The sequence below is a fragment of the Antedon bifida genome, chromosome 5 (assembly GCF_963402885.1).
Source record: "Antedon bifida chromosome 5, ecAntBifi1.1, whole genome shotgun sequence".
Taxonomy (NCBI): domain Eukaryota; kingdom Metazoa; phylum Echinodermata; class Crinoidea; order Comatulida; family Antedonidae; genus Antedon; species Antedon bifida.
The window spans coordinates 17,861,679-17,888,558 of NC_136230.1; the positions used below are offsets into that span (position 1 = coordinate 17,861,679).

The 26,880-nt window shown below is 34.3% G+C and overlaps 1 protein-coding gene across 1 annotated transcript in view; it reads right to left on the reverse strand.

Moving 5' to 3' along the window:
- Positions 1-24,418, reverse strand: part of LOC144842619 (ATP-binding cassette sub-family C member 5-like) — a 104,249-nt gene extending 79,831 nt beyond the window's left edge. The window contains exons 1-2 of the mRNA XM_078699078.1: positions 24,301-24,418; positions 15,082-15,271 (exon numbers count right to left, since the gene is read on the reverse strand). Of these exons, the coding sequence (XP_078555204.1) occupies positions 15,082-15,254 (173 nt within the window). The 5' untranslated portion in view covers positions 15,255-15,271; positions 24,301-24,418. The remainder of the gene's footprint in view (positions 1-15,081; positions 15,272-24,300) is intronic.
- Positions 24,419-26,880: the final 2,462 nt, after the last annotated feature.

Consider the following 26,880-nt stretch of genomic DNA (forward strand, 5'->3'; position numbering starts at 1 on the left):
TTTTTAATTTAATATGTAAGCAGATATGTTGTAGATATGAATTCATGCAGAATCTTTACCCCTCGGATGTTATGACGTCATCGTATGGCCACACGAATGTAAAATATAGGATTTTTTACTTTTTCGTTATTGCTCATCACATTAAATAGAGCGCATCTCACTTTTACGTGCCCAAAATTCTTCAAATTTGATTTAATGTAATTATTTAGATAATTATCTTCTAAAATTGTTATCTTTATATGTCAATTTGATGACGTCATCGTGTTAATAATTGGATTTAAAAGATGGGTCTCATAATTTTGTCTATGCTACACTGTATATAACATATACAGTTTATTCTGTAAAATACTGTAATATGATGTATGCTACATAATAGGTACAATTTAGCACTGTAAACATATTTATTTCATGTCATAGGATGGCATAATAATTGTCGAGGTTCATATGGTTAAGTATGTGCATGTTGCGTTTGCGCGGATAACCCGAACTCGTCAAAGTGACGAGTTCAAATCTAGTTTTCTGTATTATTCTTATTTCTTTCCCGTTTTTTTGTGGCTCACGTATCTCTAAAATGTGTAAACATAATATTTCATAACTTTGACAACATGTGGGCATTTACGTGAAGTTGTGCACCTCCTATTTTGAATGACGTCTGAGTTGCGCAACGTGACTTACGCGCGATTTTATGATTTTTAATGATTGATCATAGCTTAAAAACCAAGCGTAATTTTTTTTTTACCCTTTATGAAAATTTAAGTCATATCAAGGGCAAACTTTTAGTTAACTAAAAATGGCGTGTTTTACAAGAAGTTACGCGCGCACGCGCATTTAAAATTTTAAAATGCGCAAAATTAATTTCTAATCAACTTTTTACGCCATTCATGACATTTTGCGCATGTCAAAATTTCCTGCGCGCGCGAACAATTTTACGCGTGCAGTGCGCACGCAGCATGAAAATCATGTTTTTTTCTATTAAATTGTGATTTTCCAGCCTTTCCTAGTCATTTTCAAAAAGATTGACATCATTTCAAATTAAAATGACGTCATACGTACACGTTGATTTAGACCATTTGCATGCGTTTTAGTTGCAAAAGTTACAAAATATTGTCAAAATTATGCCTATTTTGAATCTATTATAGCTCCTCAGGATCAACCGTTACCCCCGAGTTTTTTAACTTAATATGTAAGCAGATATGTTGTAGATATGAATTCATGCAGAATTTTTTCCTTACGGATGTTGTGACGTCATCGTATGGCCACACAAATGTAAAAAATAGGATTTTTGTCTCTTTCGTTATTGCTCATCACATTCAATGGAGCGCATCACGCTTATCCGTCTTCCATTTTCTCCGAGATTTTAATATTATCTAGGTCAATCAACTATCTTTTGCATGAGTTAAAAATATTTTTATTTTTATAACGTCATCATGCCTAAAAATTTAAATTACGTGGGTCATTAATTTTATCTTTACAGTAAATTTTAATCTGTTATAGCTCGTAAGAATAAAATGTGATAATCACGATTAAAACGTTTTCTGGAAGCTATTGGATTGTAGATACGAACTTATGTAAACATTTTGCCAATCGGATGTTGTGACGTCATCATATGGCCAGTTGAATAAAAAAAGTCGTATTTTCATATTTTGCGTAATAGTTCATCACATTTAAAAGGGCGCGCATCTATATTTTACGTATTCAAATTTCTTCTACACGGTAATATGTGGTTGCTGAGATAATGTCCTTCCGAAATTGCTGTCTTAGTTTTTCATTTTGATACCGTCGCCATGTTAAAAATAGGAATAACCGGGGGTCCCGTAATTTCACCTATTCTACACTGTATGTAATATGTATACAGATTATACTGTTTATACTGTATATACTATATGACACAAAATTGACAGAATTCAGCACTAACAACATATCATATTCTTCAGATCAGGTCATAATGCCATACTCTTTTTCTGTGTGCAAAAGTCTAACGTATGACGTGCACGTGGCGTTTGTCGTGCGGATAACTAACTCGTCAAAGTGACGAGTTTCATGTCTAGTTCTTCTTTCTTTCCTTCCTTTTTGTGAGGAGCGTTTCTCTAAAATGGGTAAACATAACATTTCATAACTTTGTCAACACATGGGCATTTACGTGAAGTTGTGCACCTCCTATTTTGAATGACGTCAGAGTTGCGCAACGTGACTTACGCGCGATTTTATGATTTTTTATGATTGATCATAGCTTAAAAACCAAGCGTAATTTTGTTTTGACACTTTGTGAAAATTTAAGTCATATCAAGGGCAAACTTTTAGTTAACTAAAAATGGCGTGTTTTACAAGAAGTTACGCGCGCACGCGCATTTAAAATTTTAAAATGCGCAAAATTAATTTCTAATCAACTTTTTACGCCATTCATGACATTTTGCGCATGTCAAAATTTCCCGCGTGCGCGAACAATTTTACGCGTGCAGTGCGCACGCAGCATGAAAATCATGTTTTTTTCTATTAAATTGTGATTTTCCAGCCTTTCCTAGTCATTTTTAAAAAGATTGACATCATTTCAAATTAAAATGACGTCATACGTACACGTTGATTTAGACCATTTGCATGCGTTTTAGTTGCAAAAGTTACAAAATATTGTCAAAATTATGCCTATTTTGAATCTATTATAGCTCCTCAGGATCAACCGTTACCCCCGAGTTTTTTAACTTAATATGTAAGCAGATATGTTGTAGATATGAATTCATGCAGAATTTTTTCCTTACGGATGTTGTGACGTCATCGTATGGCCACACAAATGTAAAAAATAGGATTTTTGTCTCTTTCGTTATTGCTCATCACATTCAATGGAGCGCATCACGCTTATCTGTCTTCCATTTTCTCCGAGATTTTAATATTATCTAGGTCAATCAATTTTCTTTCGCATGAGTTAAAAATATTTTAATTTTTATAACGTCATCATGCCTAAAAATTTAAATTACGTGGGTCATTAATTTTATCTTTACAGTAAATTTTAATCTGTTATAGCTCGTAAGAATAAAATGTGATAATCACGATTAAAACGTTTTCTGGAAGCTATTGGATTGTAGATACGAATTCATGTGAACATTTGTCAATCAGATGTTGTGACGTCATCATATGACAAGTTTAATTAAAAAGGTCAAATTTTCATATTTTGCGTAATAGTTCATCACATTTAAAAGGGTGCGCATCTATATTTTATGTATTCAAATTTCTTCTACACGTTAATATGTTGTTCCTGAGATAATTTCCTTCTGAAATTGCTATCCAAGTGTTTCATTTTGATACCGTCGCCATGTTAAAAATTGGAATAAATGGCGGGTCCCGTAATTTCACCTATTCTACACTGTATGTAATATGTATACAGATTATACTGTTTGCATGTATATGCTATATGACACAAAATTGACAGAATTCAGCACTAACAGCATATCATATTCTTCAGTTCTTGTCATAATGCCATAATCTTTATCTGTGTGCAATATTCCAACGTATGATGTGAACGTGGCGTTTGTCGTGGTGCGGATAACTAACTCGTCAAAGTGACGAGTTTCATGTCTAGTTAGTTATCCGCTTAGTAGCGGATAACTCCTTGTGATTGTAGTGGATCATTATTTTTTTTCTGTATTATTCTTATTTCTTTCCCGTTTTTTTGTGGCTCACGTATCTCTAAAATGTGTAAACATAATATTTCATAACTTTGACAACATATGGGCATTTACGTGAAGTTGTGCACCTCCTATTTTGAATGACGTCAGAGTTGCGCAACGTGACTTACGCGCGATTTTATGATTTTTAATGATTGATCATAGCTTAAAAACCAAGAGTAATTTTTTTTTTACCCTTTATGAAAATTTAAGTCATATCAAGGGCAAACTTTTAGTTAACTAAAAATTGCGTGTTTTACAAGAAGTTACGCGCGCACGCGCATTAAAAATTTTAAAATGCGCAAAATTTATTTCTAATCAACTTTTTACGCCGTTCATGACATTTTGCGCATGTCAAAATTTCCCGCGCGCGCGAACAATTTTACGCGTGCAGTGCGCACGCAACATGAAAATCATGTTTTTTTCTATTAAATTGTGATTTTCCAGCCTTTCCTATTCATTTTTAAAAAGATTGACATCATTTCAAATTAAAATGACGTCATACGTACACGTTGATTTAGACCATTTGCATGCGTTTTAGTTGCAAAAGTTACAAAATATTGTCAAAATTATGCCTATTTTGAATCTATTATAGCTCCTCAGGATCAACCGTTACCCCCGAGTTTTTTAACTTAATATGTAAGCAGATATGTTGTAGATATGAATTCATGCAGAATTTTTTCCTTACGGATGTTGTGACGTCATCGTATGGCCACACAAATGTAAAAAATAGGATTTTTGTCTCTTTCGTTATTGCTCATCACATTCAATGGAGCGCATCACGCTTATCCGTCTTCCATTTTCTCCGAGATTTTAATATTATCTAGGTCAATCAACTATCTTTCGCATGAGTTAAAAATATTTTAATTTTTATAACGTCATCATGCCTAAAAATTTAAATTACGTGGGTCATTAATTTTATCTTTACAGTAAATTTTAATCTGTTATAGCTCGTAAGAATAAAATGTAATAATCACGATTAAAACGTTTTCTGGAAGCTATTGGATTGTAGATACAAAATCATGTGAAAATTTTGCCAATCGGATGTTGTGACGTCATCATATGGCCAGTTAAATAAAAAAAGTCGTATTTTCATATTTTGCGTCATAGTTCATTACATTTAAAAGAGCGCGCATTAATATTTCACGTATTAAAATTTCTTCTACACGTTAACATGTTGTTGCTGAGATAATTTCCTTGCAAAATTGCTACCTTCGCATTTCATTTTAAAACCGTCAACATGTTAAAAATTGCAATAAATAGCGGGTCCCGTAATTTCACCTATTCTACATGTACACTGTATGTGATACGGATAGATTATACTGTGTATACTATATATGAATCAAAACAATAGAATTCAGCAATAACAACATATTCTTCAGTTCAGGTCATAATGCCATAATCTTTTTCTGTGTGTAATATTTCAACGTATGATGTTCACGTGGCGTTTGTCGTGCGGATAACTAACTCGTCAAAGTGACGAGTTTCATGTCTAGTTTTTTTTTCTATATTCTTCTTTCTTTCCACGAATTTTGTTGCACGCATATCTCTAATTCTGGCCAACATTAGATTGTATAACTTTGTCATAAGATTGACCTGTAGCTGTAAATGTGCAAGAAACTTTGTTTTATGAATTTCGAGTCGCGCAGCGCAAGTTACGCGCGATTTTATGAATTTCAATGATTGATCATAGATTAAAAACCAAAAGTCATTTTGTATTGAAACTTTGTGAAAATTTAAGTCATACCATGCGCAAACTTTCTATGGATTAAAAATGGCATGTTTCACAGAAAGTTACGCGCGCACGCGCGTTTAAAATTTCAAAATGCGAAAAATCAATTTCTAATCAACTTTCTACGCGTTTCATGTCATTTTGAGCACTTCAAAAATTCCCACGCACGCGCATTTATTTTACGCGCACGTGCGCATGTAGCGCAAAAACATACTTTTTTCACGTGATTTATGTTTTTCCAGCCTTTTCTAGTAATTTTACCAACTTTTAAACAATTTCGACTTAAAATTACGTTATACGAGCACGTCGAATTGGATAATTTGCGCGCGTTTTTTATCAAAAAGCTCAAAAAATCGTCAAAATTATGCTTTTTTTTAAACAGTCGTAGTTTCTAAACTAAACGGTGAAAGTTATTTTTATTACATATTCTGGAAGTTAATGAGTTGTAGATATCAAATCATACATTAATATTGCTAACAGGACATTGTGACGTCATCGTATGGCCACGCGAATATAAAATATAGGATATTTGTCTCTTTCGTTATTGCTCATCTCATTCAATGGAGCGCATCTCCACTTATCCGTATTCCATTTCTCCCCATTTTTTTACATTGTCTAGGTCAATCAATTACCTTTCGCATGATTCACCATTTTAAAAATTGTGATGACGTCATCATGTTCAAAAGCGTAAATAACTTTGATCACTTATTTTTACCTAAACGGCACTGTATGTAGTATGTATACAGTATATAGTGTATACTGTATATACTTAGACGTGACACAAAATAGAGAGCACACTGAAATTGTTTTAATGGCATAATCGTTTTCCTGTTTGCAATATTCTAACGTATGACGTGCACGTGGCCTTTGCGCTGCGGATAACCTAACTCGTCCGTAGTGACGAGTTCAAATCTAGTTTCATTTATTATGCTTTTTTCTAATAATAAATTACATTACACTTTGACTATGATCTTGTAAAACCTACTGAACTTAGGGAGAGACTCAGAGATTGATCTTAAATGAAAGCATTTGAATCTTTTAATATGCGTATTCGTCAGTTATATGACATTAAACGAGAATCGATAACCCTTCAAATTATCTTAAAACGTATTCCAATTTTGAAAAATAAAAGGGTGGGCTTATTTTATTCTTGCATGACATGAAGATGCCATATAGAAATCTAGGAACATACAGTTTACCTAGTTGCACCAGTCAATAGAAAATCATTTTTAAAAAGTTATTTTTTATCAGCCCGATTTTTTTTCCCTATTTTCTTTTCCAAAACAAATGCTTTACGTGATGTTTAATGACATTATACGTTTACTGCAAGTCCGGTATATGGAATATTGGTTTGGCTGTTAATACTTTTACTTCATAGAGGAACTTTAATTGATTTTTTTTTACATTTCTCTCAACCCCTGAGAAAATAGGACAATAAATAGGAATAATACCCATAATGTGTTTTTGTCTAACTTGAACTTTTCATATTCTACAGCAAAGAACCTCCTAATTTTACATTAAATTTTTCCAAAAAATCCTAACAATATTAATTAATTGAATGATTACAATACATTAGACGATTTGAAAATCAATCTCTCTCTCTCTCTCCCCTGTTCGACAGGTTCTAAATTCTTATTCTTCTTGAGGAAATTATTTTCGGGTTGTGTCATTGTTTGTGTCCTGTAAGTTTTTTTATATAAATATTGCTACAGTTATTACAAAATAGACTACAAATACTGTATATATACATATTATAAGACCGGTAGATAATAATTTCACGTCAAATAATGTATTTAGTACACCGCCCATGTAGTCCCCTCCTTTACACACAATTTGTTTTCAATTTTATTTATTTATTTTTATTTATTTATTCAGGTTTATATAGTAAAAAACATGAAGCTCGAAGGCTGAAATTGTTGATTTACAAAAATATATATGAGAACACAAATATTTAAAAAATACAACATTTATACAAAACATTAAAAAATTTGAAAAAGTCAGTTAAAAAATAAAATTGTATTAAAAAACTCCAAAATTTATATACAAATGCATAGGTCTATATGTGTATATATTTATAACATAGCCATCTTCAGCGTGTGATCATTTTAAGTACTGTTTAAATTAAGGATTCTACTTATAGTAAGGGCAGGCGAGGTCTTAAGACGGTTAGTTCTACAAACAGGTTTATCTACCGTGGTTGATCTAAGCTCTCCAGTAATAATGCGGTAGTCGGGCAAAACAGTTCTGTACAACTCCGATTTCAAGAGCCTATCTTCAAATTTTAAAATTAACGTCTCTCGTCTAGATGCGAGAGTGGTCAGATTTGTAAGCTCAAGAGCTGACTCATACGTAAGGGAAGCAGGACCCAGAATAACACGTAAACTCTCTTTTGCACTCTTTCAATGGTCGGTATTTGGGCCTTATTGATGCTTCCATGCCACACAGGGCAGGCGTATTCTAAGATTGAGCGAATATAACAAACATAAACTGATATCATATCATGAACTGGTACATTGGCCCTTCTAAGAATATATAACGTATACCGTAGTTCCTCGGGTATAATCCCACCTCGGGTATAATCCCACCCCCGACTTTACGATTACTTTCGCACGCAAGCATATCCCCGGGCAAAGTCCCAGTGTATAATTTAACATTAGGCCAGAGGTGGGCCTAGGCCTACTGTAGCTAGCTAGGCCGACGTCAATTTCTCACCAAAAAAATAGAGTAATTTCTCTGAATTTGGCTGACTTAAAACTCATTAAACATTGTTAAGTTGAAAACAACCTTAAGGCTAGCATGTCCCGATCATCACGTTCTGTACATCCTTTCGCCGTCGTGTACATTCTTTCTTGCAGTTAATGACATGAGCTGTGCATTTTATTACCAAAGCATGAAACTTGGCACAAAGTTTCTTTGATGTATATAGATTCAAAATATCGTGGGGTGCCAAGTGTCCAACGTCCGGTATGGCGGCCATCTTGATTTCAAAATGGCCACCATAAAATCAAAAAATGTTCATATCTTGGCAACTATACACATTAGAGACTTAATTCTGGTATCAAATTGTTCACAAACTATATATTTCTATTTGCTCTAGTGAAAAGTTTCGTCCAAAAATGACCGGAAATGACGTTTCTTACAGTTTGACCTTTGACCTCGTATTTGTATATCTCTGTAACTACTGGTCATTTTCAATCGATTTTGGTTTCATTTTGTTCATAATAAATACATTTATATTTGTAGTAATGGAACATTTTCACATAAAATGACCGAAAATACAATTTATGACCTTTGACATTTATTTATTGATTTTTAATTATGTGAATATACTGTATGTGGTTTTTGTTGGTCTTAAATGCACCTAATTTTGAACTTTTTCCTGATAGGCGTAATTATATTAAATGATTAATGGACTTAAATTGTATATAGTACATAAAATTGGTAAACATTGTGCTTGGTGGTACCATTAGTTCAACGATGTTGGCACCTTCTGATTCGCTAAAAGTTTTATTAGTTTGACAGAGGAAATAACATACATGTATGGATTCATGGAATACCGTAAAACCTCAAAAAGGTGATAGTATGAGCTTCTTTTCGAGATAGACTGTATTTGAATTTCAAATAATTAGTATGATGATCGTGTTTATATCAATATTATTATAATTAATGACCTTACAAAGAACCCTTTATATTTCAACAATTAAGCCTCAGTTATTCTACAATTTATTGTTTTCCAAGTGGTAGGCCTATTTTGATTGCATCTTCTTTTTGTATGCTTCCTGGGTTAATATGGTCCTAACCCTCCTTCTTTGTCTGTAGATGGTCTTACACCCCTTTCTTTATCTGTGGATGGTCTTATACCCCCTTCTGTGTCTGTGGATGGTCTTATACCCCCTTCTTTGTCTGTTGATGGTATTACATCCCTTTCTTTGTCTGTTGATGGTATTAAACCCCTTTCTTTGTGTGTGGATGGTCTTACACCTCTTTCTTTGTCTGTAGATGGTCTTACATCCCCTTCTTTGTTTGTAGATGGTCCGACACCCCTTCTTTGTCTGTGGATGGTCCTACACCTCCTTCTTTGTCTGTGGATGGTCTTATGCCCTCTTCTTTGTCTGTAAGTAGTCCTATACCCCTTACTTTGTCAGTGGATGGTCTTACACCCCCTTCTTTGTCTGTGGATGGTCTTATACCCCCTTCTTTGTTTGTGGATGGTCTTACCTCTCCTTCTTTGTCTGTGGATGGTCCTACACCCCCTTCTTTGTCTGTAAGTAGTCCTATACCCCTTTCTTTGTCAGTGGATGGTCTTACAACCCCTTCTTTGTCTGTAGACGGTCCTACACCCCCTTCTTTGTCTGTGGATGGTCCTATACCCCTTTCTTTGTCAGTGGATGGTCTTACAACCCCTTCTTTGTCTGTGGACGGTCCTACACCCCTTCTTTGTCTGTAGATGGCCTTATACCCCTTTCTTTGTCTGTGGATGGTCTTATACCCTTTGTGTGTGGATGGTCTTACACCCCCTTCTTTGTCTGTGGATGGTCTTACACCCCCTTCTTTGTCTGTGGATGGTCTTATATCCCCTTCTTTGCCTGTGGATGGTCTTATACCCCCTTCTTTGTCTGTGGATGGTCTTATACCCCCTTCTTTGTATGTGGATGGTTTTATACCTCCTTCTCGTATGTGGATGGTCTTACACCCCCTTCTTTGTCTGTGGATGGTCTTACACCCCCTTCTTTGTCTGTGGACGGTCCTACACCCCCTTCTTTGTCTGTAGATGGCCTTATACCCCTTTCTTTGTCTGTGGATGGTCTTATACCCCCTTCTTTGTGTGTGGATGGTCTTACACCCCCTTCTTTGTCTGTGGATGGTCTTACACCCCCTTCTTTGTCTGTGGATGGTCTTATATCCCCTTCTTTGTCTGTGGATGGTCTTATACCCCCTTCTTTGTCTGTGGATGGTCTTATACCCCCTTCTTTGTATGTGGATGGTTTTATACCTCCTTCTTTGTATGTGGATGGTCTTACACCCCCTTCTTTGTCTGTGGATGGTCTTACACCCCCTTCTTTGTCTGTGGATGGTCTTACACCCCCTTCTTTGTCTGGACCCACTACTTTGATTGATTAAATCAGACATTGTTTCTTGTATGATTAGGAGACCATGACCTTCAAAGTGAAAGTCCACAGGTGAATGCCTAAAAAGGTCTTGTACAGAACAGTATATTGTAGGTCCATGTCACTAATTTGAGGATTACTTGAATAATTATATTGAGATGTCTTTTACGAATTGATTTGGTTCGGATTTTGCTAAAAAATCAATGACTAGAGAAAATCGAGGAAAATGATTCAGATGAAAGGTTTACAGCAAAGGCCCATTACCATAAAAATGAAGTACATTTTTTTAGATGCAACGAAAATGAACAAGAATTATCTGAGTTTTTGACTAAAGAAAGTAGGTCTACTGCACAAATGCAGGATAAGTTTGTAGTAAGTACTTTGAAAGACGGTATTCTCTTCTCTTAACTCATGAAAATGAGAACTTTCCGAACTTGTCTCATATGCAACATCAAAGAGGCCAACGAAAGAATGCTACTTTACATCAAAAATTTTTCCAAATGGCATCTAACAATTCAATTCAACATATGGTATAATACATTTAAAAAAAAGAAAAGATGAAGGAGAGAGGACCAAAACTTTTATCTAACGATTGACAAATCACAGTTAAGCAAACAAGTGGGCATAGATGAGCTCAGTGATCTGTCATTATGCCTATCCTATCACGTCAAAAATTCAGAATAATAATTCCTGGTCATTTTTTAGTTAAGTGTCATTTATTTCGGTATAAAAATTAGGTGCATTTATACCAATGTAAACCACATACAGTATGTTCACATAATTATATATGTCAAAGGTTATAAATTGTATTTCCAGTCATTTTATGTGAAAATGTGTCATTACTACAAATATAAATGTCTCTATTTTGAACAAAATGACACCAAAATCGATTGAAAATGATCAGTAGTTACTGGGTATACAGATAAGAGGTCAAAGATCAAACTGGAAGAAACGTCATTTCGGTCATTTTTGGACGAAACTTTTCATTAGAGCAAATAGAAATATGTGGTTTGTGAACAATTTAACACCGGAATCAAGTCTCTACTGTTTATAGTTGCCAAGATATGAACACTTTTTGTTTTTATGGTGGCCATTTTGAAAGCAAGATGGCCGCCATACCGGACGTTGCACACTTGGCACCCCCCGATATTTTGAATCTATATACATCAAAGAAACTTTGTGGAAAGTTTCATGCTTTGGTAATAAAGTGCACAACTTGGCTATTTTTATGGCGTTAACTGCTCTACTATTGTTGTTTACACTACTCTGCATGCTTGATTACCATAAAAAAAACACCGCCCTCTATACCGACCGGCTTGTGCAGTAGAGTTTGTGTCACATGCAACTTAACACCATGCGATTTACACAGAGAGCTCGAGCGTGTGGGTGAACATGGAGAACTCGTACGATCGAGTTCATGTCGATTTAGGAAGCTAGGCCTAGATCACATTTTAGGGTATTTTTTAAGTAGAAATCTCGGGGAAAATCTATACGGTAGGCATAGCACAGGTAAGACCAATTAGGCCGTGTAGGCCTAGATGTCCTGGCCGTCTAATTGCTAGGCCTACATCGGAATATAGCTTTTAGATAGCCTAAATCGTAGCTAGAAGAAATATGGTCATTTTCAGTTCATGCAGCGGGAAATCCCCGGGTATAGTCCCACCTCCCAAATTCGGGCAAATTTCACGTACAAGGGGGGTGGGATTATACCCGGGGAACTACGGTATAACCTTCTGGATGCTCTTTTGACCATGTCACTGACATTATTGTCCCATTTCAAGTCATCCTGGATAATAAGTCCAAGGAGCGACATACACAAAATAACATTGAGTGTCATTGTCATACCGCTAGGTAATAATTGGGAGGGGGAATATTTCTTTTCAAAAAATTGACTCTCATGATATGACACTTAGAGGGTTTAGGGACCATGTGATTTGTATCACACCACTCAGTAAGGTCATCAAGACAAGATTGAAGTTTAGGGGCATCACCATGTTTAACAGTGTCACCAAGAGTGAGATCATCAACGTACTTCCACCATCTACAGCCTTCCATAGAAATATTATTGACTATGAGAAACAAAATTGGCCCAAGCTTAATTGTACCCTGTGGAATCCCACAGGTGATGTTGGCATAAGGGGAGGATGAACTAAGTTTAGTACTTATTTTACGATCCATCAGAAAGCTACAGATGGTGGGAATAATAGATGTTCTCACTCCGATGTCGACTAGCGTTTTAACAATGACCGTATGGTCAATTCGGTCGAAAGGCCTTTGTAAAATCAAACCTTTTTCAATGTCACTAATTACAGACTGAATCATGTCCACAAGATAATGGCTAGCAGAGGAGCCTTTACAGCAACCAAATTGTTTAATATCTAAAGGTTCATGAATGTCACTAGTCACCCAATCAGTAAGGAATGACCCAAACAACTTGGTGAAGAAAAAATTGTGGTGTCATTTGCAAGGTCTTGATTTGAGTGGCCAAGGAATTTTAGCATGGTTCGATTTTTTAGATTGCACAGTTTATGTACACTGTGATGCCATGTTGCCGTATCATTATCTTTAAGGCCTCCCATTGATTTATCATAAAAAAATGTCTTTGCTGAACGAATGGTCCAAAAAAAAAGTATACCCTAGGCACCAAAAGAAGCAGCTTGTTAATTTGGTTACCAATCATAGTTGTCCAGGGGATAATTGTCCTAAGCTGTACACCTAAAGGGTAGTTGTCCTAGGGCATAGTTTTCTTAGGGGGTAGTTGTCCTAGGGGGTAGTTGATCTAGCGGGGTAGTTGTCCTAGGAGGTTAGTTGTCCTAGGAGGGTAGTTGTTGAGGGTTGTTGTTGTTGTACTTAGCTTAATTAAATAATATTTTGGACTGCCATGATGGGATTGGGCCATATATAGTTGTCCAGGTGGTAGTTGTCCTAGGAGGGTAGTTGTCCAAGGAGGGAGATTGTCCGGGTGGTAGTTGTCCGGTTGGTAGTTGTCCTGGTGGTAGTTGTCCTAGACCCAGCTTACTCAGTTCTTCAGTATTGAATTCTGGCTAGTGACTAGCATTGACAATTGGGCAATAAACACACTTTTCTTTTATTATGTAAAATATCAGCTATTATAGGCCTATATCAATTTTGCCTATTAAATTATTTGCACAATATCGAATCTAAATGACTTTGATCGTAGTGGCAATCAGGAAATAATACACACAATGATGCTCTACAAACAAGCTTATCTTGTCAGGTGACAAAATCAGACACTAAACACAGCAGAGAAGCTAATGCAAAGTTTAAAAACTGACTGGGAGTGAGAACATGTCTTTTTACATTGAAAAGCGATGTTTCTCTACTCAAAAAATGTATTGGTCAATACTTCCATTATAATTAATGTTTATCAACAGCGAACTGAACAGCAATTTAAATGTGGAAGTAAAAACTTATCGATTGTTTTGCCATTTGATACAATTTATATTATTATAAGTAAAACTACCTTTTCCTATAAATTGTACTAATCTTTTTAAATTCAATACATGTGATTGCTTATGAAGTTACATCATAGACAGGAAAAAAGGCTTTATTTTATACTTTTATATACTTATACTTTACGTCTCATATTAAAAGCTTCTCAGAATTGAAATTGTTAAAAATGGTTTACGTTCAAACGACGTCAAAATAAAATCAGGTTTCTAAAACTGTTTCTAAATTTCGTTCTTTTTTGTGGTAACCCATTTCTGTTCGCCAAAGTTATTATACAATAAAAATAGGTAAAATGTAAATTTTATTTAGAAAACTTCAAATGTCAATATATCTATAGACACATTATACAGCTGCTAAAAGGTGTTATTTCTTTCAAATATTACAAAAATAGTGCCAATGTCACATATGTTGTATTGAATTGTAAAACGTTTATTACTTAATAATAAAATGGACTGATACAAAATAAAATAAATCTATACAGACTGAATATTGTTATTTTAACTGGCTTGTCTAGACTATTATTGGTAAAGTCAATTGTTATCAGTACATGGCCTACTTCAATTTCATTGCTAAACTAATCAAACAAAAATTACTCTCATTTGCACTTCCAAAATCTTTGAACTTTCATTGCAAGAATTTTTCCTTGTATTTACAGTATCAAAACAAAATTGAATTTACAGAGCACATGAAACGAAATATTCACAAAAGAAATCAATAGATTAGAACACACTACATATATTACTATTAGAAAATGTAGGTCAGATCATTGTAAATAACAAATATCCATTGTATAAGTCTTAACCTCAAGGAGGTTTTACCTGGTAAAATAAATCCAGGTTTTGAAATGCTTTTTCCTGATAATGATGGTGTTTTAATATGTACTGTATCCTACCCGAATATTTTTTCTAGACAAAACAATCTGTTATTATTTGCTGTTTGTAGTAGATGTAATGAAAAAGCATGGAAGGTGAAACTGAAATTCTAACAATTATTGTTGTGTTCAAAAAATTAAATACTATAGAACAGTATTTGGTAGCAAGACTATTACGGCCTGGGATAAGAACATTCACAAGTCCTTGATCAAATTATCTGCGTATAGTACCATGTGACTTACTTCTCATGTTTATGAAGTTGGTTGTAAACTCGCTTATGCTTGGCAAAAACCACTTCCATTTGGCGATGAACTGCCTCTGAATATGAATCATATGAGTTAGATCGTGGTCGTAACGACTCTGGTGAGTTGTTGTCATCTCCACTAGTGACTGCTTCATAATCAATATCAGTCATTATTGATGACTACAAACCTAGTGAGAATTATTAAAATTGTATTAAACCTTATAATAAAAAAACATTTCAGTAAATATAAGAATGTGGATGCAGGTGAGTTTGCGAGTCCCTCAAAAAAACATTATCTATATATAAATTCACGTACAGTAAGGGCAAAATTCGGTAAATCATGTGTTACTTCTAGAATGTTTACTCGATGGTATATCAAGTTGGTTCGTACTTTCGGTACTGATTTTAACCACCTGATTTAACCCTGTTTACTACGGTAATTAAATTGAGTTAGATAATTAGTTATTGAAAATTAAAACAAATTTTGGTTCTACAATTTGCCCCAAATAGGGGTGTTTTCCCGATCGTGGTATACATTGTCTAATGGATGTCCATCTTGAAAAATATCCGCACACAATAATACGAGGATGCTTCGCTTCACATTACCTCCTTCTATGATAATTGTTTTTAATAGCTGAAAACCAGTTGAATAGCTGGAGTACAGCATCGACATAATGTTGAAGACAGGCCGGTTTCTCAAAATATCAATTTTGTAATCTATAATTAAATTGATCATGATTAATGTATTCACAATTAATGTGAGGAGTACAGTGGTTTCTGGATCAAAAATCGAAAGACTAAAATCAAAATATGTTTTTTAGAAATTCTATAAGTAAATGTACAGTGCTACTGTATCATTGAGTTTGTACGATTTTTAGTTGGGTCTTCCTTGGCTTGCCTTACCCGATATCTTTGATTTTAATTATTGGGGTGAGGTCTTTGTTTTCACTGCCTTGATTTCTGGTTTAAAATTACTATTAAAATATTGGTTGGGTCGAATATGCTCGTATTTAATCAGTTTTCAAACACTCTTAAAAACCCATCTTTTTTCTTTGTAATTGGTTATCCGCACTTGGCGGATAACCCCTTGTTATTGTCAGGATCTTTTTTTTTTTTTTTTTTTTTTTTTTTTTTTTTTTCTATATTCTTCTTTTTTTCCACGAATTTTGTTGCACGCATATCTCTAATTCTGGCCAACATTAGATTGTATAACTTTGTCATAAGATTGACCTGTAGCTGTAAATGTGCAAGAAACTTTGTTTTATGAATTTCGAGTCGCGCAGCGCAAGTTACGCGCGATTTTATGAATTTCAATGATTGATCATAGATTAAAAACCAAAAGTCATTTTGTATTGAAACTTTGTGAAAATTTAAGTCATACCATGCGCAAACTTTCTATGGATTAAAAATGGCATGTTTCACAGAAAGTTACGCGCGCACACGCGTTTAAAATTTCAAAATGCGAAAAATCAATTTCTAATCAACTTTCTACGCGTTTCATGTCATTTTGAGCACTTCAAAAATTCCCACGCACGCGCATTTATTTTACGCGCACGTGCGCATGTAGCGCAAAAACATACTTTTTTCACGTGATTTATGTTTTTCCAGCCTTTTCTAGTAATTTTACCAACTTTTAAACAATTTCGACTTAAAATTACGTTATACGAGCACGTCGAATTGGATAATTTGCGCGCGTTTTTTATCAAAAAGCTCAAAAAATCGTCAAAATTATGCTTTTTTTTAAACAGTCGTAGTTTCTAAACTAAACGGTGAAAGTTATTTTTATTACATATTCTGGAAGTTAATGAGTTGTAGATATCAAATCATACATTAATATTGCTAACAGGACATTGTGACGTCATCATATGGCCACGCGAATATAAAATATAGGATATTTGTCTCTTTCGTTATTGCTCATCTCATTCAATGGAGCGCATCTCCACTTATCCGTATTCCATTTCTCCCCATTTTTTTACATTGTCTAGGTCAATCAATTACCTTTCGCATGATTCACCATTTTAAAAATTGTGATGACGTCATCATGTTCAAAAGCGTAAATAACTTTGATCACTTATTTTTACCTAAACGGCACTGTATGTAGTATGTATACAGTATATAGTGTATACTGTATATACTTAGACGTGACACAAAATAGAGAGCACACTGAAATTGTTTTAATGGCATAATCGTTTTCCTGATTGCAATATTCTAACGTATGACGTGCACGTGGCCTTTGCGCTGCGGATAACCTAACTCGTCCGTAGTGACGAGTTCAAATCTAGTTTTTTTTTTTTTTGGTTATCCGCAACCGTAAGGTTTTGCGGATAATCCTTGTTATTGTAAATATCTTTTTTTTTTTTCATCTTCTTTGTTCTTCTTTCTTTCCCGGAATTTTGTTGCACGCATATCTGTCATCCTTGTCAACATAAGATTGTATAACTTTGTCATAAGATTGACCTGTAGCTGTAGATGTGCAGGAAACTTTGTTATATGACGTTAGAGTCGCGTAGCGCAATAGCGCAAGTTACGCGCGATTTTATGAATTTCAATGATTGGTCATAGATTATAAACCAAAAGTCATTTTGTATTGACACTTGGTGAAAATTTAAGTCATATCAAGGGCAAACTTTCTATGGATTAAAAATGACATGTTTCACAAAAAGTTACGTGCGCACGCGCATTTAAAATTTCAAAATGCGCAAAATTAATTTCTAATCAACTTTCTACGCTGATCATAACATTTTGAGCATGTCAAAAATTCCCACGCGCGCGAAAAAAATTACGCGTAAGGTGCGCGCGGAGCATGAAAATCATGTGTTTTTCTCTTGAATTATGATTTTACAGTCTTTCTTAGTTATTTTAAAAAAGATTGACATCATTTCAAATTAAAATGACGCCATACGAACACGTTGATTTAGACCATTTGCGCGCGTTTTAGTTGCAAAAGTTACAACATATTGTCAAAATTATGCCTATTTTTAATCTATTATAGCTTCTCAGGATCATCCACGACCCCCAATTTTTTTAATTTAATATGTAAGCAGATATGTTGTAGATATGAATTCATGCAGAATCTTTACCCCTCGAATGTTATGACGTCATCGTATGGCCACACAAATGTGAAATATAGGATTTTTTACTCTTTCGTTATTGCTCATCACATTAAATAGAGCGCATCTCGCTTATACGTATTCCATTGTCACAGATATTTTAATACTCTCTCGGTCAATCAACTATCTTTCGCATGAGTTAAAAATATTTTAATTTTTATGACGTCATCATGTATAAAAACGTAAATAACGTGGGTCCCCAATTTTCATCTTTACAGTAAATTTCAATCTGTTATAGCTCGTCAGAATAAAAAGTGATAATCATGATTAAAACGTTTTCTGAAAGCTATTGGATTGTAGATACGAATTCATGTGAATATTTTACCAATCAGATGTCATGACGACGTCATATGGCCAGTTGAATTCAAAAAGTCATATTTTCATCTCTTGAGTAAAAGTTCATTGCGTTTAAACGAGAGCGCATCTCACTTTTACGTGCCCAAAATTCTTCAAATTTGTATTAATGTAATTAATTAGATAATTATCTTCTAAAATTGTTATTTTATATGTTAATTTGATGATGTCATCGTGTTAATAATTGGATTTAAAAGATGGGTCTCGTAATTTCGTCTATGCTACACTGTATATAACATATACAGTGTATTCTGTAAATACTGTAATATGATGTATGCTACAAAATAGGTACAATTCAGCACTGTAAACATATTTATTTCATGTCATAGTATGGCATAATAATTGTCGAGGTTCATATAGTTTAAAGTATGTGCATGTTGCGTTTGCGCGGATAACCCGAACTCGTCAAAGTGACGAGTTCAAATCTAGTTTCTTTCTGTTTTTTTCTCTCACCGCTTTGGGACAATCTTTTGATTGTAAGCGCTTTATAAATCGAACAACATTACATTATTACAACATGCACAATGTATTTGATTTAAGGTCGACCATACTCGACCTACCAGAATAGTATAGATAATACAGCTCAAGAGAGAGTAAAGGGAGAAAATAAATTTGTAAATATGAGTATTGTTTGATAATTTGACAGATGTAGCCTACTGTACAAAGGCTAGGCCTGGTAAGTATCAATTTGTGTAGGGCCTACTATACTCTAGCTAGGCTCTAATTGAGTCGGACCGACTAGGCCTCCTACTTGATGCAGTTTCGTAAAAAACAAATCCGAAAAAAACAATGTTTTTCACTTACTTCACTAGAATAACATAATGGTTAAAATCAACCAGAATCCATTGGCTGGCAGCCAATGTGATCATTTTTTGCTTTAAATTACAGTTTTTTCAGGTACAGTACATCAATTTTGTCTAAATCCAATTTTTGGTCAAAGTAGATTATTGAACTATTATGTGACATTAAGATGGCATATTCAACAACAACAAATTATTTTTCGGGGGGACATTACATCTTACTCACTGCACATGCAATACTCAATACTTCTAATCCCCACTCCTTTAAAAATCTGTCTACAGATCTATAATATGTAGTGTTATCCTTAAGATATTACAATTTTTCTTTAACATGGTTAATCTTCCCTAGAATAAACCAACCTTTCCCGGTAGCGGGAACTTCGTCCTTGATAACTAGCGTCCTTTAATTATTGGTTGATATGGTTGTAGAAAGACCTCACCGAATAAATATCATTTATTTCAAACTAGATTTAAAATATAATTTTTATATCAACTGCATTTATTTTCTGCTAAATTTGAGCTTCAAAATAACCGTCTGTTGGTGGTCATTGACAGTAATTAGCATTACCAAAATACAATGGGCTCTGGCGGTCAATTCAAACATAGTGTAGTTGAATCAAGGTCAGCGGCTGTCAATCAAGTAACCGTTATTTTGCGTTGCAGCTAAAAGTTGTACAGCGATAAACGGTTAAATGATGTTTCAACACCGAAAAAATTGGGCGTTTTTAACCAATGTTAGGCTGCCATTTTAAAAACGAAAATTTGTCCTGTTTCTGCTGCCAAGAAATTTGGCTTAATTTATTCACACTGTAAAAACCTACTGTATGAAACTTTTATTTTAATATCTTCAATATTAGCATTTGCAAACAAATACTAGGAAGTTGATATTTTATATCATGAATTGATACATTCAAATACATACAGTATACTTACAGATAATAGTTCAAGAATTATAGTATTTAATACAATTAATTAACTGTTACTTATGTCTGTACACTATTTTGCTAAACAGAGATGATGTATTTAAAACCACACAGATATATCTATACAGTTAGACAATGTTAATCCTTGTATTGATGTCATGTCACTGCCTACAATAAAATAGCTACAATCCTTGCTGATACTGGCAGGCCACACACTAAATTACTAATTTAAACCAGGCAGCAATAATATTATATTTACAGTCTATTATTATAATTTATCCTGGTACTTTGACAAGTACAAAACACAAAATTACCAAAAACTCTGATATGACCTAATATGTCAATAACTAAAAAATAATATTAAAAACCCAAATTCAAAGGTTTTAAAATATTATCTGTCCCTTTTGACAATGGCTGACTAGAAAAAAATAAATAAATTATCTTTTGTTTACTACTGTATGCATACTGTACAAAATATTACTAGATGGAGTAATCAACAGAATGCCAGATATTAAATATTAAATCCTTTCTTTTTAGAAATTAAGATTTATACTATTATCCTCCTACCCAAACTAGAACGCTGTTCCTACTTCCTAATTACCTTTAACATCTTTTTCATTAATACAATTTTATTTTTAATCAATTTCAATTTTAAATAAAGAAAAAAGGTGATTTAAAATATTGTTGCTTATGTTTAGGGTAACTACAATTTTGTATTATCCTATATAAACTACTCTAATATCTTACATGCAACCTGTAATCATTAATGTTATAAACATATTAAACAATAAAAGTGGGACGAGGCCACAAAAGACATAAACATCAAAATTGGGGTTAGAAAATCACATGAAAGTACACACACAAATATTACAAAACTCAGTGTGTAAAAGGTCTAACTTAATCATACTGTAACAAATTTTTTTTCATAGCTTTTAGCCAAATAATTGACTATACGTTAATATATGGTAAATAAACCTACCTTCTTATCTTATTTTATGAATGTATACTGCACTCAGCGGCAAGCAGAAAGCAAATAGTCACTTTTATGGAATGACACTGTCCTGGCAGCGCGCGTCCTGGCAGGCAGTGTTCAGTGGCCTCTTCTTGACCCTATATCTATTCATTGGGGCTCATACTAACAATCAACAGGAATCCCTCCCTGAATTTGCTAATGCTTAAAATGAGACAGGAGCTTTTTTGCAAACGACCAATCAGATATAGAGTGGGGGATTAAGTTATCAACCAATGAATGCTCAATCTGAAATTCTGCTGAGTTGAAATAAAATGATTTTTCCTGTAAGAAGGAATTAGGCATAATCTAGCAAACACTTAACACTGTCATACGGTAAACAGAGATACCATACTAATTTAAATACAAATAATTGGTAGCAATAATATGATAGTCATTTTAAAATTGTAACATTTTTATTTTACATTAATAATTGTTTCTTTTTTAAATTCAATTAATAAAATATTTCATATTTCATCGATTTAGAAAATCTCAACTTTCACTACTTTTGTGTAATTAGCCTGATATTAATTTATTATATTAAGAGTTCTCAACTTGCTATGTTAATTTCAGTATCAGTAAAAATATTACCATATTAGTAAATAAATAAACAGTATTGTTCGCGATATAAAACATTTTTTGGTTTTCTACATGATCTTCTTTTTCTTTTTAGCCAAAACAATTAATTTCCGGGGGTTGCATAATAATCCCTTCTGGTGACTGCACTAAAAAGAATACAGTACAGTTGAATGAGTACAGTATTTAGTTTAATTTTACTTTTTGTTATTATTATTATCACCATATACAGTACACTTTTCAGGCGAGATCTAAACGAATCTTTTACTTTATAAATGTCACTACCAGGATGCATTATTTTCAATTCATTCTCTTGATATTTTCATTGACGACATAGAAAAATGCACTCACTAAAAACCCATATTGTAAAGTAAAAGCAAAGTTGATAGAAATTGCATACAAGTTATAATTGAATTGGTGAATCAATAAACCACTTTACGATAATTAAAAATGATATTCGAAGGTTAAGAGACACTTGAAAATGACCACAAAATACTTTAAAGAAAACCACTTGATTCATGTTGAATTAATTAGAATGCGTGTACTTGTACACCCAAACAAATCAAGTAGAAAGCATATTGTAGTAGTAGCAGTAATAAAAACTGTTTTTAAAACTTGTTTTGACTACTGTTCTCTCTGTGGACTTTAATGACGTCATGTACAACAAACCATGAACGACCAGCAACAAATGAATAACGCATTCATTAATGAATAAAAGGCAGCAATGTGATCTCAAACTACCAAAACCTATTTTAACGTCCATTACTACCTCTTATAAACCATGCCCTAAATATTTATAATTTCAAGAACTTTCATTTCTTTATGTAAAATGTAATGGAAAAATTCTGTGTGAACTGTGACAACGCAATTAAGTCAGTTTAAAGTAACGGAATAGTTAGAGTTCTGTCAGCGGATTTATTGGTCAATTGAAAATCACTCATGCATGCACATTTTTATAACTCATGTACAAAGTTTAACACTGCTTCTTTCGACTAGTTGTCTGGCTTAGTGGTGTGGTATTAATTTTGTAGTTTAATTAAATTCTCTGACAATAAAAAAAACTCATTAGTGTCTTTTTCATCAATGTCTTTACCCATCATCTTTACCCACTATTGCCAAGTTGGATGTGTTTTTTTTAGGTTTAGAGGGCCGGACACGCGACCATCTCACAGTCACAGTGTATACTTATAGCAAGCGCCATTAGGCATAGGCTAGTAGGCCTATGTCAGATCTCCGAATGCTGTGCAGTTCTGCCCAGGAACTGTACCCACAGTAAGCTCTAGATATTGGAGGTGGTGTGTGAAAGTACAGTTAGCAACACATAGCACTCTCTCTAGGCTACAGAAGGGCCCTAGGGTTCTTAAATAAACACTTTGTTTGGTCATACTCCAACCACTTAATCTTAAATGGATTCCTGTCGTTCTTTGCGGCCAGACCTCTTGGGTGCCTGATCATTTCGGCTGCTGGTTATGTTATGGTTCATTAAGGACAAAATATGTATTATTCATTTAAACCACCAGATTACTCATTACTTATTCCCTGAAATATAAACTCATGTTTTGATCTTTATGTAGTAAAATATTTTACAGTAATATTTTTTACGATTTTTTAATTAACATGTCTTGAAATCCCCTGAAAACACTGTTATTTTTGTTTTTCAGCTCAGCTGGTCACGTCTTTTCGCCAAATTAGAAACTGGCGTACACCTTGTTGCTTTATAAACACTAGGCCTTACTAAAAGAAGTAGGCCTACTGTTGGTTTGTTTGAGGATGTGATATTGTTAATACATTATATTTATTGTTTTCATTTAAAAATAGTAAAATAATGAAAAATATTCTAATTGAAATTACTAATACTATTATTTAATTAGCAGTAAAAGTCATTATCTCCTGTCTTGCCATCCAAAATCAAACTCATTATCAATTAGGCTACTATCATCGTCACTTTCATCCTCCTAATCACTTAGAAATGTTAGTTCAGGCTCAAATAAGAAACCTAGCCTACTTGTGGCAGGCTTGCAACCTTCAGCATGTAAACATTGCAGTGAACCTTTGACCATCACATGTTGTAGCACCCACACACTCAAATTTTTAATTTCTTTGTTAATTAGTGAAAATAAAATTGAGTACATATTCAGATTAGGTTTATTTTCACTTCAGGTCCCCTTTAATAATTTTAAAATGTGTGGATGTTAATTTAAAGGAAGAAATATGAAATTTATATACTTTATAACCAGCTAAAGTGGGACGTTTCGCACCACAAAGTGGGATGGTTTCGCCCAAAAATGGGCCGAATCGTCCCACCAAAAGTGGGCCAAATCGTCCCAGGCCGAATCGTCTCAGGGCCGAATCGTCCCGGATTCCAGGCCTAGCTCAAGCGACACGGTTTAGACTTATCTATTGGACATATATATATTTAGCAATATTATATCAAACATTACGTACATGGAGCTTCCAAGTTCAACCTTTTTTCCATTATATAGTTATAAGTACGTAGGGCCTAGGGCTACACAAAACACCAATTATATTTGCCAACATTATTTTTGTTTGTAGTGCTTCTCCTCCGTGCAAATATTGAGGGCGCTTGTAATTTTCATTCTCACAAAACAACACAATGTTACGTATAGTCTTGGGCAGAAAACAGAAATCGGTGAATTGACATATTTTCCATAATAACTATTAATATAATTCCCAATATCTGAGGTGCGAAAATGGTAATTGCAAATGTCACCAAACACCACCAGCCAGAAAATTGGGGAAAATAGAGATGCCCGATGGCCGGAAATGGCACTTTAAGTTAATTTCAAATGAAATAAATATATTTATTAGTGCCTCCAGGATCTTAGCCCACCATGTTCCGAAAATGGCACTTATAATTTAAAATAGGAAATAAAAATGTATGTGTCTCCAGGACTTCAGCCCCATCATGGTTGGGGCTAAAGTAAGAACATTTGGAAAAATAGAGCTGCTCGATGGCCGGAAATAAGAGTCTCTAGGACCTCGGCCCACCATGGTCACTGAGGCTGAGGTAAGAACATTTGAAACAAGGCCATACATGACTGCAGTCGCGTGCTAAACTTAGTGTTTACCGACCAACCGACCGACATAGTGAGCTGTAGAGTCGCGTTGCACGCGACTAAAAATAGGGCTGCTACGATGCAAATGGAACTGAATTTGAAATATGGAAAACAAATTCTCTAGGAGAAAATGTTGTTGGTTATCCGAACTTATTTGCACGCAAAATTACGCGCGCACGCGTGTTTAAAATTTTAAAATGCGAACAATCAAAGTGACTAGTGACTAATCTAGTAACTATCGTTTGGATTCTCTCAGATATACTAGCTGGGGTTCGAATCTGTATGCATTTTTAAAAATAAAATGTTTTTCTTTTATTTTGAAAGAAAGATATTTAGAGAGTCAAGTTAATTTAGGATAATAAATGTAAAAGATTAACAACATGAAATTCAACAGTGTGGCATGTTGACCGCCGCGAATGACTAACAATTTAATGTCAGAAAAAAAGGAATCATAACTCTCTTCGTTACGTGTTTAGAATTTATATCTCCTCGTTGGTATGCCGGAGTTGTTATGCAAATGAGTTTGTGCAGGTGTAAATTTTTAAATTTGTATTTTTATGCTAAACATAACATTTACAACATCAAAAATCGGGTGGCGAAAGCCACAGAAAAATAAAAGATGTTATCGTGTGCTCTTCCCGCCTCAGCACTAATGCCAATTGAAGCCAAATGTGCTCCTTCATTTTTTAGTATTCTTGGGCGGGCTTCTTTTTCAGATGGACTTCTTTTCGAGATTACTCTCAAACTAAATGAGGGGATCTGCTAGGTCCCTGCCCGGAGAAATTGTTTTTTACAAGATTTGAATAATCTTCTAATGTAAAGATTAACAACATTCAACAGTGTGGCGTGTTGACCGCAATGACTAACAATACCATCTTCCCCACTACACCTGCACCAACTCATTTGCATAATAACGCACGGCATACCAACTGTTCAATATTTGTATAGGGGTAGCAACCAATGGGTTGGTTGGATGGCCAGGCTTGTTCAGGCTGCTATTGTTCATCATTTAATTCATTGTATCAGTTGTTTTGATTTCTCAATATCATTTATTCATGCTCAAACACAGTAAAATGTAGTACATGGTTTGAAATCCTTTTCGTTTGTTCAAAGTTAAAAATTCACAACAAATTGTGAAAATTATTTATTACAATAATGCATATGTATTTAAATAAATAGAGGGAATACACTGGCCAGGCATCGGCATCTTTACACATTTCTATTTTTTTTTTCCTAATTTTCTGACATAACTTAGGTGCTCTTAAAATTGAGGGCGGCAAACATAAAATTTACGAGATCGGAAAGAGGCGGGTAGCCAAAAAAAAAATGATGGTGTGCTCCCTTGCCTCTAGCACGGTAAGGCTCTCTCACAGCCTTGGGGGTACCACACATCACATGCTTTGATGTTATTGCCTCATGATGTGTGGTGGAAAGGGGGACGTTTAAATCTGTGAACCCCAAACACAGAAGCTCGCATAGCTTTAACTCTTTTCCACCGACCGGCATGGGGTTTGAACCCACGATAATCGTGTTCCACGACGCTCTACCGACTGAGCTATCCGGCCCTCTGGTTTATAGCAAGGTTAAAACTAGATTCGTTTCCTAAAAATTAAGTCATGAATATGCAAATTTATGACGTAACGATTAGAATGACGTAATATGAAGCGCGTATAAGACTATACTATTGTCACCTTTCATTACTAGTGTACATTGTGGCATAACGGGTAGTGCTCTAGTAACTATCGTTTGGATTGGATTCTCCCAGCTCTACTAGCTGGGGTTCGAACCTCTAAGGATTTAAAAAACTATATATAAAATGTTTTTCTTTTATTTTGAAAGAGAGATATTAAGAGAGTCAAGTTAATTTAGGATAATATAATTTAAAAGATTAACAACATCAAAATTCAACAGTGTGGCGTGTTGACCACCGCGAATGACTAACAATTTA